Raw genomic sequence first — 17,009 nt, 5'->3', positions numbered from 1 at the left:
ATGATTTATTGATAATAGCTTACATTTATGTCTGTTAGAGTTTCTCACCAAAGACTTTAGTTAAAAAAAGACGATGCACTCATATTACTATAAATGGGAGAAAGTGCAATGTGCAATATGGCAGAATAAGTCCCGCCTTCTAAATAAAAGAACCAATCGCCAATTCGTAAAGTCGCCTTTAGAAGCTCCAGTTGCTATGGAAACTACGAGACAGTTTTAGTCAGATTTCAGTGGTGATTTCAAATATGAAATTGAATCAAAAGCTTGAACAGCTTTGGAGAATTCAATGGTTCCCCATTCAAAGAAATAGGAGCTGCCGAGAGGCGTTTCAAAGATGGCCACGGCCCATGAGGGAAATGACTTGCCTTAAAGGGACTTTTGTTTTCACCTATCATACGAGTTCACACTCAGAATGTAGTTTTATGATACATTATACTTGTATGACACTTTCAGATATCAGATGTGTGGACTGACCTGTAGGTAGTGTGTGGGGTGTAGACATAGCGAGCGGGAAACTCCAGCACTTCTTTGGTGGGGCGCACGCGTGGGTCAGGGTAAGGCTTCACATGAAGCAGCTCTGGAGACAGACAGTAGTGAGGGGCTTCTGGAGCCGGGGAGATGTCTATCTTCAACTGAGCTAGACGGAGAAAGAGACCGACGGGGTGTGATAAAATGCTTAAATAATATAACGGAGGTAAAAATAAGTGCAGCCAGGTACCCGTCACAGGTCTGAGTCGACGCAGGACAGATGACGGCCTCCTCATGTCTGCCAAGAACTTATACAAGTCTTCATCACTCAGTCTGTCCCCCTCCTGTAGCGCCACAGAAACACCCAGCATTCATTTAGTGAGGGAAACAATACATTGTGCTTATACACTACCATCAGCAAAACACAAGACACACAAAAAAAACAAAAACAAAAAAGATCTGACCTGTTTGAAGAAATTGGTGACAGTGAGAGTGGCTGGCCGGAAGTTTGTGAAGTTGCACATGTCCTCTCCTACACTCATCCTCTCAAAACCTTTCTTCTTCCTCTCATTCCATGTCCCCTTACGCTCTGTTAGGAATGACAAAATGCTGTTTGCTATATAATTGAGTCATGCTACTAGGGCTGGGTGACATATTATATTCAATATAACAGTCACACGTTATATTAAGAGTCTTTAATTACTATGTACTTATAAACACAATAAGTACATTGTACCTGACAATTATTTGTTTTTGATGTTAAATTGCAAAACACTTGAGCTGCTGTTCAGGTGGGATCCGGCTAAGGTTATGGCAGGTTTGTTGGTGTGGGTAAGTTTAAGGGTGGGTCAACAGTGTAAATATAGACGTCATTTCAGAAATTAATTACAGCTGTAAGCACAATGATCAAATGATTCATTTAAATGTTAGTACATAATGCAGCAGACAAATGGGACTTCTGGAGAACGCAGCCTTCGAAATGAGACACAGCTAATGTATTTCTGGATCAAAATGAGGGAGCACATTTATCGAATATTGGAAAAATGCTAACAAATGGACAGATAATAGTTGCGAGTATATGATATGGTGTCAATTGGCAGTTGGCTGGTAAATTTTTATACATTTTAACAGTGCAAAATTGTCAAAATATATATGAACGACGCTCGGAAACTCAATTCGTTACTCGCGCGTGTGGGAAGTTTAAACATCTAAAGCCATATCCCGCGAAGCACCCAAAATCCACGTATCAGACGCGCGTGGCTAGTGAATAGAGTTCTCGTTCACGTCTTGCACTTGAACAGACATATTCAAACTTCCCGTTTTGGCAAGTATCCCAATAAACATAACATAGTCAGTTATGTCTTTACTGAACGTAAACAGTTGAGAAATAAAACGCATGTGTATCGGTATATTGAATCCATAAAGTGACAGCAGCCTAATATTCCTACTGCTGTCTGTGTTTTTAATGTTAATCAATCAACAGAAGACAAAGAACAATCACTCTTTGCTCTTGACTGAATAACTTTATAAGGATTAATCTGTTAAAAATATTTATGGCTGGTACATTTTCTTAAGTCACCGGCCATTGGCAGTAAATATTAGGCCCCGGTTATAAACATAATGCCTATCCCTTGTGTGTGTCAATTTCAGGGACATCTTCAAGGTGACTTCTTAAAAGAAATCAATAAAACGTAAACATTAAAACAAAAAGTGTGTTGACTCTGGTTTATACCCGTGTCTGAGTCTGAATCGGAGCGGTCTATCCCTCCAACGCTGCTGACGATGTTCAGCAGATGAATCGCGGTCCAGGCAAAGGGCATCCGGAAACGGCCCAGCCTAGTGCACATCTGCTCGGCCTGAGTCTTCAACTTCTCCAGCTTTTCCTTATGCTGCATATATACACACACACACACACACACACACAAACACGTGAAAACCAGTGAATCAATTCAGAACAACCATCTGGGTTACACAGCCCCCGTGTTAAGGTAATGGATGAGCAGCATTTATCATGCCATTTCAAACAACCAAAAAAAGCAACTTGGCAGCAGAATTATACAGTGACAGTAACGGGCTCCAGCATCTACTGGACCTTGCTCATATTGAAAAAGAATGACAAATATTGCGGTAGTCCAGATCAAGTTGAGAAACGCTCAGAGAATACCATAATCATGCCAGATGTGTCTGATGAAATACTCATGCAAAAACCCATGGTAGACTCGTACCTTAGTGGAGTCGGATTCCTTCATGACCATGTATGGCTCACAGCATTCGCCAATATCTCCCTGTTGAAGGACTTTCTCCAGCTGAAACACAAATACAGCAAGCTCAACAATAAGGATGTCCCAAACGCCTGAGGCCAGGTGACAGAACTGTCACACACATATATCCACATAGTGAACGGCTACAATGTCAGGACTCAAGCATTTCCATTTTCTTTTTCACCAACGGTAAAACTAGTTTGATATAGTTCCTTGTCTTGTTGCCTCATCCAACCTGTCTAAAGCTCTGACATTCTCATGAAAAATATCTTGATGCATCGAATTCCTTTTTGAAAACAGCTGTGCTGCTTATTTTAGAGGAAACGGATTCAATACATTTTCTTTCATGAATATAAAGTTGAAAAGAACAGCATTTATTTGAAATAGAAATCCTTTGTAACATTACAGGGGTCGGCCGCTGGGGTCGACCCCTGTAAATGTCTTTAATGTTACGTTTAATCAATTTAATGCATTCTCGCTGAATATTAATTAGTGTATATATAAATAATACAATTATATAGAATATTTATATATTAAAAAATAAAATGCATATTTATTTGCAGTGAAACTATTTTAGTATTTATAACTCCTAACTAAATAAAACAGGCTGTGCGATTGTAACATCATAATGTACGCCTGTATGCAAGTTCAAGGGACTTTAATTCAACTAAAAACATACACCTCTTTAGCTCTGGATGCCATTGGTTGCCGACCCCTGTCCTAGAGTTCCTCCTGCACCCTCTATAGGACATGTGGCATTGCGCCCCCTGCTGGACATACCTTAATGACTAGAAAGATGTCAGGAGATGGGTATGTGATGGAGAAGATAGCAGATCGGGTCAGGGTGGAGATGGCTACGTTGGGGTTGTGGGGTCGGAGCAAGCCTTTAATCTGATCCGAATTCAGGTCAAAGTGAAAATCCTCAGAAATCTGAGGGAGGAAAGGAGCATGGATGAAAGGGATACAGCACGTGAATGATCATGAAACTGTCACCCATCACAGGATTTGAACCCACAACCTTTTCAGTGAGAAACATTATGAATATTTAGTCATACCTTTTTCTTTTCTCTGACATCATACAGAGCCAGTGACCCAAATATTGGCTCGATTTCAATCTCAAATCTGGAAGAACAACCACAAGCGAGTCAGATCACACTGCAGTTGGCTTAACTCTTCAGGGTGGATGTGTAATCAGAAGGTGTGTTAAATCACAATCAATGAATACAGTCAGGGCTCGACATTAACACCCAGCAGAAAATGACTGAATGATTGGATGGGCTGCTTGAGAGCCTTACTTGAGCGATAAACACTTGACCATGATCCTCTGGCCGGTGTGCTCTTTGGGCACCTCAGGGACGGCACACCTCTCCACGGCCTCGTCCTGTCAAACACAAAGAAGCGTCATCATGACTACGGCTCAGCCAGCACCATGGCAACGTTTGCTCAGTCATCAGAAACAATGTGTACACAGACATAAAGCAAGAGGATGAGCAGCGACGATGCGGAGGAGCAAGAGACGGGGGAAAGACAAAGAAGACGTTTGACAAGATCAAACAAAATCGCAGATGGTTCATCAGAGAGACGTCTCTGCTTTTGAACTTCAGCGTTTGACAGCTCTCCTACATAAATGTGTTGAGTGTTACTCATCGTCTCCTACACAGAAGACTCTACTTTCTTTCACACACAGTCTCACACTGACTTGAATGATTTCAGACCTCATCCGGTGCAGGGTAAAGTCCCAGCAGATCCGTGTGGCGGCAGTGCTGGCGGTTCTCGGCGTTGCGGCGGTCCATGTCCTCCGAAGCCGTGCGCTCCAGCACCGACGGCAGCAGCGCATCAGGCGTGGAGTTTTTCAGGTCAAATATACTGGAGGCCCAGCTCCCCCGCGGCGTCTCTTCCAGCGACACGGAGTTCCTCTTGGAGTCATCCTGCCACAGACAAAAAACATTTATTATAACCATAAAAATAACAGTTTATCCTGCCAATTTCTTAGTTGTCTATGTTGATTAAATTTCAAAACCAATCGTTATTTTACAAAGAACATAAAGATGCTTATTTTTTCAGATTCACTTATAACATTCTTTAATTTAACAATAAAATTAAAAATTAAAAAAAGAATAAAATTAAAAATTAAAAATCATACATTTTCTTGAATCTTTTTTTAAAGAGAACATTTCAAATATAAACTTTGATTTAAAACAATACAATAAAATATTGTACAACAATTTGATCATTTATCCAGGCAATCATATTTTATTTTAAACAAATAAATAAAAGTTTGGGAGATATTTTATCATTATTATTTCTTGCCTTTTTTGTACTTTTTAAATATAAACTTAGGAAATGATTGGGAGAAGAAAGAGGAATAGGACTGGAAAATCTCGTGTGAAATCTGTCAACCACACACACTTTTATACCTGCTCATCCTGACGCTCAACGGCTGCCTCATCCAGCTCAAAGGTCTGTTTGATGAGTCCTTTCTGCTTCTCCCGCTGCCGCTCAGAGTTATGAGGCGTCTGTGTCGTGCTGTATCGTTGATACCTGAGAGACCACAAAGCAGCACGTTTCTACTTGTCCTCCAGTAAGCATCAATGTAAGCATACACTACCAGTTAAAGTATAAACTAAATGTTTTTTATGATCTTGAAATCTTTTAAGCTAAATCTCTTTTATTATTTAATTTAGTTTTGTGGAGAAAATAAACTGTACCTATGTTTGCACTTCTCAACAAAACTAAATTTTGACTTGGACTGATGAAGAAAATAAAATAATCCAACAAGACGTGCCCAACTTACATAAGGGGTTAGAATTGTTGCCTTATTCCAGATACATCGATTAAGATCCACAAATATTAATAAAATTCACAAATAAATAAAATGAAATTTGCAAATGAAAATTAATTTGCAAGTCTGTTTTATGACAAAACACAACTCTGCCTGGAATTCATTTGTGAATCGCTTTCTATGCATTTGTGAATTCCTGCACACATTTGTGAATCGCTTTCTGACATAAAACGCATTGGTATATATATATTTTTTAATTTACAAATCATTATTTATTTGTGTTTGTGTGTGAATTTTACACATTTTTGGTGAATCTCTTAACATTTATTTGTGAATCTCAATCTATTTATTTGGAATAACCGGATCCATTTGGAAATACACTACCATTCAAAAGTTTGGGGTCAGTGAGTTTTTTTTTTTTAAATTAAAGAAATTAATACCTTTCTTCAGAGAGGAAGCATTAAATTGATCAAAAGTGACGGTAAAGGCATTTATAATGTTACAAAAGATTTAGATTTAAAATAAATGCTGTTTTTCTATTCATCAAAGAATTTGTAATAAATATTTCACAAATATTATTAAAGAAATTGTAATAACTTTTTACAATATTACTGCTTTTTTTGCTCAAATACATGCAGCCTTGGTGAGCATGAGAAGAAGAAAATTGCACCAAACTTTTTTAACATTAAAGTACACAGGAAATCCTTCAATAGTGATTCAAAAGCATCCCAGGATGCATTATTTGTATGATTGAAAATGTAGATTTGTTGAAATTTTTTTGGTCACTATACTTCTGAAAAAGCTGGTAAGGTCCAAACTTTTGACAGGTACTGTGTATATTTTACAGGACAATCTCATGTATGAAGAAGAATACTCACTTCCTGTGGATGATGAGCCAGTCGTCGGTGTAAACCCCCAAGGCATCCCTCACTCTGGGGTCCAGAGAGCTATCAACAGTGAGTGCAAAAGAGACAGTCAAACCCCCAGATACCCTCACACCACTTTAAACCAGAATGCTTCACGTTCTGGAGCCACAACCTGTTCTCGGCAAGGCAAGCCAGCAGTGTGTTGAGGAACGAACGTTGACATAGCGATACTACGTGTTGCTTACCCGACTATAAACAGTCTAAAATCAAACAGTGCACGTCCCGGTGTTTGTGCAGGCAGTGCGGTGCTTAATTTTTGCTGCTCACAGTCCCGGGAGTGATTCTAGCACACTGGCAGCTCGAATAAACTCCCGGTACTCTCATGTGTCCTCTTTAGAGAAAAACTGAAACTAAAACCGTTCACTCGCTCTCTCACACACGGAGTCCCTCTCTCTTTTGCACTGGGTTTTATATTTAGATATAAAGAGCAATGTAGTGCAACATTATTACATTGCTCAACGAGACTGCCATTGACAGCGACAGCCTTTTTCCATTCGAGACCAGCAAGTTTTTAGGGCCGCTGTTGAACCGATCTGCAGTGGAAATGGTTCGAGAACGGACAAAGGCTGGGAACCCATACAGGAACGGTGCCGGTGGAAAGGGGTATTAGTGCACTCACAGGCAGCACAGCATGGCTTACCCAAGATGATGAGATTACCTGATTAGCAGTGAGGGCGTGAGGAAGGGCAAGGTTCATTAAAGTGAGCAGTGTGTGTGTGTGTGTGTGTGTGTGTGTGTGTGTGTGTGTGTGTGTGTGTGTGTGTGTGTGTGTGTGTGTGTGACTCACTCCTCCTCAGGGACTGGCGGCTCTATGGTAGCACACTCTCTCTCCTGCAACAGCAGCTCCAGGTCATCGCTGGGGAACTCCAGGAGCTGTCTGAGGGGTCCGGCCTCTGCTCCGGGAGGATGGCTGCTAACGTACTCCTCATAGTCCACTGGCTCCACCGCCTCCGTCAGAGGCACCTAGACAAATAATATGTTTGACAAGATCAAACAAAATCGGCAAAAGCAAAATCAAACCATCAACAACCAAAAAAACGTCACCCCTGGACCTGACTCACTCTGAACACTCCAGAAAATGACTCACTGAACTATATTTTGATCAAATTCATTCACATACAAGCATTGCTTAACTGTCCAAATACTTTATGGGGCCACTGTATTTTCTTTATGTACATATGTTTGTATGTATTTATGTACACTACCATTCAAAGGTATTTTAATGTCTATTATGTTCAAGCTGCATTTATTCAATCAAAAATACAATAAAAACAGTTTGATTATTACAGTTAAATTATAATTACATTTGAAATAACTGTTCTATTTAAATATATTTTAAAGTGCAATTTATTCCTGTGATGTCAAAGCTGAATTTTCAGCATCATTACTCCAGTCTTCAGTGTCACATGATCCTTCTTAGTTTCTATTCAAAAAAATGTTTCTTATGATCACCAATGTTGAAAGCAGTTGCGCTCCTTAATATTTTTGTGGAACCCATGACACAAATTTATTTCAGGATTCTTTAATGAATATAAAGTAAAAAAAAAAATTTATTTCAAATACAAATCTAATTTAATGCATTCTTTCTCAATAAAAGTATTAATTTCTTTCTGTGTAATATGTCCCATTTAAATAGCTTCAGTGCAGTAATCTACTTGCTGTTGTAACAGTGTATCTATTTATTTATTTTAAATGGAAGCTTGACTAAATAATGAGACACGTATAGCTTCTCGGGGTACAGTTTCAGAATTACCAACAATGCATTGAAAAAAGTACATAGAAAACTTCAAAATACCCTTGTGTTAGGGGACAACAAGAGGAAGTGATTGTGGCTTGTGGCCAATTCAACTTCCCCTTTATATTCCCTTCTACAAATCACATATACTGTATACAAAGGTGGCAAAAATATTTTGAGCATTAGGTCACTCTTAAAAAGCCAGAACTGCATTGCATTAGACGCTACCCATTGTGTGGCATCTACAAACAAATTATGCAAACCCTTTTCTCAGAACTAATTTTCTACAGGTTTCTACAGAACCCCATTTTGACTTTAAAAGGCTGCTTACAGAAGCATAGGCAGTGACTCCGCTGGCAGCGTTTGCACATGATGGCAATGAAAACTTCTGAATAGTACTGCACGATAATCATGATTTTTTTGTTTGTTGTAAATAGAGATCACGATTCTCCCGCAATACTGTTATACTGAACAGAATAACAAATAATTTACTAGAGATTCTGACAAAATATGAATTGCTGCCATCTATTTTTAAAATATTTAATTAAATCTATGAGTGAGTCATTGAATTATTCACTCAAACAAAGACCTCACTTCGTTAATTTTTCAAAAACAAATCTCTTACAAGAACGAGTTAACGATTAATCATGCAGCTCTACTGAGGCAGTGTAACGGTTTAATGATCTATATCAACATAGAGAGAACTTTGGCGATAACTAAGTGAATATTTAATTAATACAATAGTAATTCCTCGCTAGAAATCACATCAAAAGTGGAAAACATTGGTCAAAAACATACATTTACACACAAACTGACCACAAACCTTAACTTTCAGATGCCATCTTTATTTTTTAGCTCAACTGTCACAGAATGGAAAGCACAGGATTATGGGATAATACCAATTTGGTATTTCGTATTATAGTATTAATTGGGTATAACGATTTTCCAATACAATATACTTTTTACCCCCCTAATTTTGAACAGTATATATCTATTGTTTTATCTGGTTTTTGTGACATGTTTTTATTTGAAAGTGTACTTGTGTTGTGCTATAGATGCCACTTGGTTTGATTTTTTTTTAACATACACTACCATTCAAAACTTTGGATTCGGTAAGATTTTTTTATGTTTTTGAAAGATTTCTCTTACGCTTATCAAGGCTGCATTGATTTGATCACATCAAGTCAAGTCAAGAATATTTGTATAGCGCTTTCCACAATACAGATTGTATCAAAGCAGCTTCACAGTATTAAATTAAAATAATAATAAAACGTCCATGTTTGGTAATGCTAATCAATAGTATTATTGATTGATTCATTAAATTGAACATCCCCAACTGAGCAAGCCAAAGGCAATCACAAATATAGTAAACAAATATTAATATCATGAAATAGTATTATAATTTAAAATAACTGTTCTATTGTTTAATACTGTTCTATTATAAAAAATGTAAATAACTCCAGTGAGTAAATAAGTCCTTTGAAATTTAAATCTTTTGTAACATTATACATTTCTTTTCTTTTCGTCTATGTCTATACAAAAATCTAAAGTTTAATCGGTAGTATATAATGCATATACATTCATACACTCAAGTGAAACCTCACCAATGCAAACGCATGTGACATAGTAAATATTTATATATTAAACTTAATCTTGCTGAATTCCAGAAGAACAAGAGTATCACATTAAAGTCTTGCGCCCCAGGTTTGTTTTCAAAGCAAATATTCTGCAAACTGTTCAATTACGCCCTCAGTCTTACTCAAGACCTGGCAGGAGCACACAGGACTATGTGCAGACAAGCAGAAATACATAAACACAAACACACACTAACCGGTTGATGAGCTCCAGCACGTTTTTTGGACAGCTGTGGTGAGCCATATTCCCGGGAAACCTGCTTCCTGACCTCAGACGCTACTGTCCTATGAGAGACACAAAAAAAGTCAGAAAGGCACATTTATTATATTTACTTGATTTGATATAACCACATCAGGAGCTCACATGCAATGAACAAAATCATCAAGAAGATCACGACGAATCAGACACAGACAGCGAGACGAGTTGATATCAGATGATATTACTGCGGCCAGAGCCGGCAGCTGCGCAGATGACGACGGTCAAAGTCAGAACGTTTGAAGAGATGCTGAGCCGCTGGCCGAGAGCGGGCAGGACGCCACAGCTCTGCCAATTTGAGAACTAAAAGCAAATGAGAGGCTTTAATGCCCAACAAAGCCCAATAACCCAGTAACCCCTCATCCTCTCAGAGATAGCCTGCAGCTGCTCTCTAACAAACTCAAACTGCCTCGCTCTCACAGACAAATACACATACACACACACACAGCTGCAGATGCTCCAGCTCCCTTCAAAACACACACGCCCCATCATTAGTGAAGGGCAAGAAGCCTATCCCTATTACTATAGTTTAAAGTAAATTTCATTTTCAGTATGCATGTGATATAGTATGTGGGAGTGTTGCAACATACCGGTATTGATGATAATAATTAAATATTGATATAACGTTAAGACTACACATATGATAATATTCTATAATTCAAGGCCAGTATCAGGTTGACATGGAACGATAGTAGCTGGTGATATTGCACAATGATTAAAGCTGGTTTTCACTCATCATAAATTGAAATCATACCATCACAGCTTCTTTTTGAACAAGTCATTGCTTCACAGTCGTTGAAAAAAAAGTGTGCTCTATATAGTATGAATGTTATATAGATGTAGTAAATCTGTCAGGTTGTCACTGTCATGAGACCTACAGCGTCAGTTGTGTCGCCTCACTCCCATTTATAAATCTTCTCCCGTGGCCTCATGGGATAGCACAATGTCCATTGGATGCACACTTCAGAATCCTGCCACAGGTAGTAGTAAGTAAGTAGTAGGTCATCTGGATGCTTTTTGACGACTTTGTTTTTTTTTCCTGAATAATTCTGACATAGGGGAGAGGCGGGACAGATGAAACACTTTTCAGATAAACGTCATTTTCTACGATAAGGTTACAGATAGATTTTTTGTGTGTGTGTGATCAACAACTCACATATGTGTTCTCTTAGTATCATGTGTTATTCGGTACAAATATAGAATGATTTAAGTAAAAACTTACTTTGATCGGTAGTTATGCTTTGTTTCAATCGTCCCGCCTGAGCGGGACGGTTGCAACACAGGGGTGGGACGGATGAAACATAACAGTTTAAACGGCAACTATTCATCTAATGCTTGTTTTTATGAACAACACCTGACAAGTAACTTGTGTACATATTGTTACAAACATATTTTGTAATTTATTTTAATTTAAAGGCTCATTTTAACCATTTTGTTCTATCACCCATTAAACATAGGCGATAAGCCTATGCGCATTTTGTGTAATCTTTCTAATAGGCTATTTTGACGAAGACAGACAAATCCATTTACAATTAATTATCTTATACTTCTTCCTTGAGTCATATCGAGTGTTTACTAGTTAAATAGCCTTAACAGCGGTTTTCCTATGACCAGGTTTAACTGGCAGGAGGCGCTGTTTCATCCGTCCCGACAGCGCATCCCGACAGTTAAACCTGTTTTTCCCTTAAACTAAAAAACTTTGATATTGCACACTTAAGGGTGTGTTACAGTACTAATACACCTGCCGTATTATCATTACAATGGCACATGAAACAATAAATACAACTTGTCAGTCAAAAAAAAGTACCGCACGAAAGAATTCACTTACTGCACTCAAAAACAGCTTTCCGGCTTTAAATCCAAAACGGCATGACGTAAAGAAGAAATGTTTACGCGGGTCTGGTAGGCATTGCGTGTTATACGTGCTGAAGAAATATGACGTACATGACGTGAGTGGTTTTCAAGAAAATCGCAATGTTTCATCCGTCCCGCGTTTCAATCGTCCCGGCTCTCCCCTACTCTTTTGGCGCACTTTTTCATACTATACAATATTTTGAGTGCAACTCATAGGCCAAAAGAAAAGAAAAACACTAAATAAACCTAGTTAAAGAGGAATTTGACTGATAGCATTGCTGTTTTTTTTATTCTTTAAGATATCACAATAATATTGATACTGTAAATTTGTCGGGTACAATAATCGTGTACTCATATCAGATTTTGTGACAGACCTACTTCCAGAGTAGCCTAATTTCAGCAGTTTGTTCTTCACTGTTTGTGCCACAGACATAAAAGAAATATGAGACTACGTTCACACTGCAATCCTTAATGCTTGATTCTGATTTATTGCTTAGATCAGATTTTTTTGTTTGTTTGGCTGTTCACATTCTTTTTTAAGTGTGGCCAATTTCAGATTCGAGTTTGAACTGGTTACGATCCTGAACTGACCCGTATGCGCAAAACAACAATAACAAAGATGGCACACACGGTCATACTGAAATAAACACGGTTACTGAAGTCAGCATTTACAAGTCCATTTATAAGCTGATGTGCAGGAATAAACAGAAAAAATAATTCAATGATGCAAAGCAAACCGAATTCAATTCTGCTGTAAAGCAGCTCCAAAAAGACAATAGTAAACAGTCATTATTCACTTGAAATCAGTTCAGTGAGGATTCATTTCGGTTCAGTAACTGTGCAATAGGAACAGTGTAATAACTGTGGTTCAATAAGACCACGATGTGATGCCGAGTACTGCATGAGCAAACACTTTCACATTCTCTAACCTTAACCACCGCTGCCGTTCTCCAAGCACGAACCCAGACTTTGCACTGCTAACAAAACCCTGCCGACTACAGCATCAGGCCCTGTCATTCAACCAACCCCGATGCGGTGCAAAGAACGGATGTGGCCTCCTCCCAGGGGTCAAGCCACTCCACTGACTATCCATTTCCTGACATTATAACGCTGTGACTGTGAAGGAAAAGAGTCAAGGCAAACTCTAAGCCTGACTGGCCAGCAGGAGGGTCAAGCTGAAAGTAATAATAACACGCTGTTTGTTTTACAGTGCACTGCAATGAGAGTTAAGAGCGTTCATAAGTGCATCAGGCTAATGTGTGACCTTTAGGCGTCGCACACTTCTTCAGGACAAAAATCAGAGCATCGCACCGTGGCTTCCTATTTCCTGCTTCAGAAGGAAAGAGGAAAACTAGTCTGCTCTCAAAGCAATGGGCGGAATGAAGCGCACCACCCTTTCCTACATCCTGCAGGGAAACAATGAGTCCACTCTCACAGAGGTGAAGACAGAGAAAGATAATAACTATAAGAAACATAAGCCTATGCGCAGGTTTCATAGAAATGGCATCGTCAGGCTGAGAGATTGTGCAGCAGTACGATATGAATCAATATAGTAAGAACTGCGTTCAAACGAAAGTGCCATGGTATTACCGTCTCAGTAAAGTGCTTCTGTAAGGGAACACTCCTGAAGACACTACACTCTCTGCAGCCTCGTCTACTTCCATCCGCATTGCAAGATTTCACTTAGGTCCCATATGCCACATTGATTTGGAGTGATTTTAATCTCCTTATCAAATTATCAGTGTTGCTCTAGTCTTCGTCAATGAATGAACACTGCTCTCAACAACAAATAAACAAACAATAAACACCAGAATACATACATCCATTATAGACATAATTGCTGTTTCTTTCCGTTTTTATGAACCCATCTAGAAAGTTCTAGATATGCTTCCTCAGCAAAAAATTTAGTCGATTCCCATCCCCAGTCCTGTCAAATCGATTAATTGCAATCTATCATAAAAGTTTGTGTATACTAACCTTTATGTTTATATACTTTTAGCTGTTTAATTTCGGTTTGCCCTTCTAACAGATTATGTATGTGTCAAAGCTCCATAAAACATGTCATAATACAGATAGAACTACCATAATTAATATAATGTTAGAAAGTCTAAATATTAATATACTACAAATGTCAATGTTACCATATCTGTGACCAGAAGGAAAACATTTCCAACACCATTGTTTGATTGATTTATAAAGTGTTATTAATAGCTATAATATTTATATAATATTACATTCATTAATATATTTTAAACAGACAGATTTACAATATAAAATGTAGATTTCAAAAGTTTTACATGTAACAAGTAAAATAAAAAAATATTTCTGAATTATAATCCCATTCTTATTACAAAAAACATTGTTACTTTATTGTTGCATACTTTGTATTGGGTCTTATAATGAACTACTGATACATTATTTTTGCTCGGCAGTTTCCAACACTTTACTGTTAACGTTATACTAACTTCAATTCAATTAAAAAAAAAAAAAAAAAAAAACCTTTCATTCAACTTTCATAGCGTTATCCAAGGTGTAAATTACACGTGTTGACTTTAAAGTTTCAAAAGGGACAGCCTTAAGCGCATTCCCGAAACGAAATAATATATCTGTTTGAATAGATAAAAAGAGTAGTTCCGATTTCACTAGTCGTCACGTTACAGTTAATGGTGTTTAATGCATAACATCTTTTCATCCCCAATCATTTCATCAGTCTAATCATTTCAGATTTGAAATCCCCGTGTATTGATAGCAAAATACGTCATCCGTTAAAAGAGTAAAACTGAAGTTAGTTGCAGTGTCACACTGTTGCGAAGTGCGGCGAGTTGAACTAAACAAAAGGTCCATCCCTGTGTAACTCGTGGCGGATCTCTTTATCTCTCCGTTCGCGTGAATCCCGATGCGCGGGACAACTCCTGCACAACACCTCTACTGTCCAACAGTCGCTGAAGTTCCCCTACCTGTTAATCTTGTGCGCAAAAGCCCTCCGTTCGCTGGTTAGACTTGCCATCCCATATAAACAGGGAGAGCTCCTTTCCAGTTTCCCTGTACTTTGGTAATATTATTGTGGAGTAGAGTCATTAGCTTCCTTGTGTCACTTTGGCGCATAATAGCGCCTCCTCCCGGTCTGGGGCCGAATGGCGCCGTTGACGAGCTCGCCAAACCGGTTTACAATGACGCACCTGTCTTTATCTTTGGGGATCTGCGATGTTTATCATTTCTAGAATAGATAATGCAAATAAATTGATGAATGTTTTTCCTACTTAGTATGAGTATACATTACATCACAAGTAATAATGCTAACTTTGCAGATTAGGCTACCAAGGACACCACCACAAGCCAATCTGTTATCGAGTTAATATAAGGCTTTTCATTTTAATAACGACAAACACAGCATGTTAAAGAAATATAAATGTATTTATTTATAGCAGCAATCAGAGTAAAATTATATGTTTACTGTTAAGTAGTCGGCTATAGACTATAGTTAATCAGCCAACATAGGCTCTTTAACGCCAGGAATTCAATATTTATATTCTACTAACTACAGTAGTTGGTTGTTGTGATTTTGCCTGAGGTGGTGCGCAGTTTGAGTTTCTTTAACCGTTAGGTTAGAATCCATCCAGCCGTTAGTTGTTTTGGTCAAAGGTTGATATTTCTCGCAGACTCGCATGGGGAAATATAAAACCCGGAGTAGATCTGGAGCGGAGTGATTACTGAACGCTTTGAGTGGGAAGGGAAATCCGCTGTCGATCCGCTCCACTCTCATACACGCTAATCCAGACCGACAGTCTCTGTGCTTTCTAAGCAAAGTTTGATGTTTTGGCTTCGTGTCACTGAAAAGAAATACGAAATAACTACCTGCTTTTTGTCTGAAACGTAAGTTCCTCGATTAATTATTTAGTTAAAGAACTGTTGTATAAAACCGTATAAAATGTGCACACAATGCTGTCTGCTAAAACAACAACAACAACAATAGAAAACCACATAGAATTGTAAATGGCTTTAATGGTTATAATGGGAATTGCATTGCTTTTAATGGAAATTGTAATGGTCCCTGTGGGTCTCTGCTGGCAATTTGTTGCCTTCTATTATTTGGTGGCATGTTAAAATCATTAAATCCTAATGGAATATGGCCAAAAACACACTACTGGACAGGGTTGCCAGGTCTGTGTAACAAAACCAGCCCAAACGCCCATCAAATATAGCCTAAACCAAGCCCAATATCTCACTCAAAATATTCCACCCCATACCTAAATACATACTTTACAGCCCCTGTTAGGCTTTATACACAATCACAAAATCATATTAAACAGTCTGTTTTCATAAATGAGCTCAAAGGCCCCCTACCTCACAAAACTCATAATTTAGCACAGTTTTATCAGTTAGTTGAATGTAGGCCTAATATATCTCAATAGACGCATTACTTATTTTTTACAATTACAATTAATGCAATAGGCTATTTAAAACCGTGGGAAAACCGTGAACTTGGCAGCACTCCCACTGGAAACCATTATGTAATTGTTTAAGAAATATATTAATCTAGAGATCATGGTAATTTTTGAGCAAAGCATAAACACATTTTTTATAATCTTATGGCAAGAATTACTGATTTCCATATGGATTTTTTTCCCCCTTAAACCTTTTGAGTCAAATCTATCTAGATATAATCCCTAACAAAACAGCATTAGGCATTATGCTGCTGGTGCACTTAATCATATAATGCAATTAGTGTGATGTAGATCTAATGCATCACAGATACATCGCCCGGCCCCCCAAAAAAATTGCTGTTTGGATTTAGGCAAATGCTTAAGAGTCTGATGGATCATTATTGCAGTAATTATTATGTTTCTAGCATGCTATATGTTCTTCTAACACTAATTGATTAAGTGTGTAGCAGCTTTTTTAATTTTTTAAACAACCATATAGGAAGACACATCACAACATGTATTTCCATCAAGAGGTGCATACATTTTTGGTCAAGAGCTTGTATTGTCAATGCAAGAGTCCAGCACTGTGTAAAGTCTCCTCCAGCACATCCCAAAGACTTTCAGTGAATTTAAGGTCTGGACTCATGTGCCAATTCATGTGTGCAATTT

At 38.2% G+C, this 17,009-nt stretch overlaps 1 protein-coding gene across 4 annotated transcripts in view; it reads right to left on the bottom strand.

Moving 5' to 3' along the window:
• The window catches only part of dock6 (dedicator of cytokinesis 6), a 49,511-nt gene extending 34,500 nt beyond the window's left edge, over positions 1–15,011 (bottom strand). For 3 of the 4 annotated variants that reach the window (XR_013797294.1, XM_079610391.1, XM_079610393.1), the window contains exons 1-14: positions 14,874–15,011; positions 10,004–10,091; positions 7,225–7,400; positions 6,390–6,458; positions 5,147–5,270; positions 4,445–4,657; positions 4,025–4,110; positions 3,785–3,851; positions 3,510–3,659; positions 2,694–2,774; positions 2,201–2,357; positions 933–1,057; positions 719–812; positions 475–637 (exon numbers count right to left, since the gene is read on the bottom strand). Coding sequence is in view for 3 of the 4 variants with exons in the window: in XM_079610391.1 (XP_079466517.1) it covers positions 475–637; positions 719–812; positions 933–1,057; positions 2,201–2,357; positions 2,694–2,774; positions 3,510–3,659; positions 3,785–3,851; positions 4,025–4,110; positions 4,445–4,657; positions 5,147–5,270; positions 6,390–6,458; positions 7,225–7,400; positions 10,004–10,091; positions 14,874–14,923 (1,643 nt within the window). In the remaining variant the exon portion in view is untranslated. The remainder of the gene's footprint in view (positions 1–474; positions 638–718; positions 813–932; positions 1,058–2,200; positions 2,358–2,693; positions 2,775–3,509; positions 3,660–3,784; positions 3,852–4,024; positions 4,111–4,444; positions 4,658–5,146; positions 5,271–6,389; positions 6,459–7,224; positions 7,401–10,003; positions 10,092–14,873) is intronic. The other variant, XM_079610392.1, reaches the window with a different exon arrangement.
• Positions 15,012–17,009: the final 1,998 nt, after the last annotated feature.

Source organism: Phoxinus phoxinus (genome assembly GCF_949152265.1).
Source record: "Phoxinus phoxinus genome assembly, chromosome: 1".
NCBI classification, from domain to species: Eukaryota; Metazoa; Chordata; class Actinopteri; order Cypriniformes; family Leuciscidae; genus Phoxinus; species Phoxinus phoxinus.
This window is presented reverse-complemented; position numbering and strand designations above follow the sequence as displayed.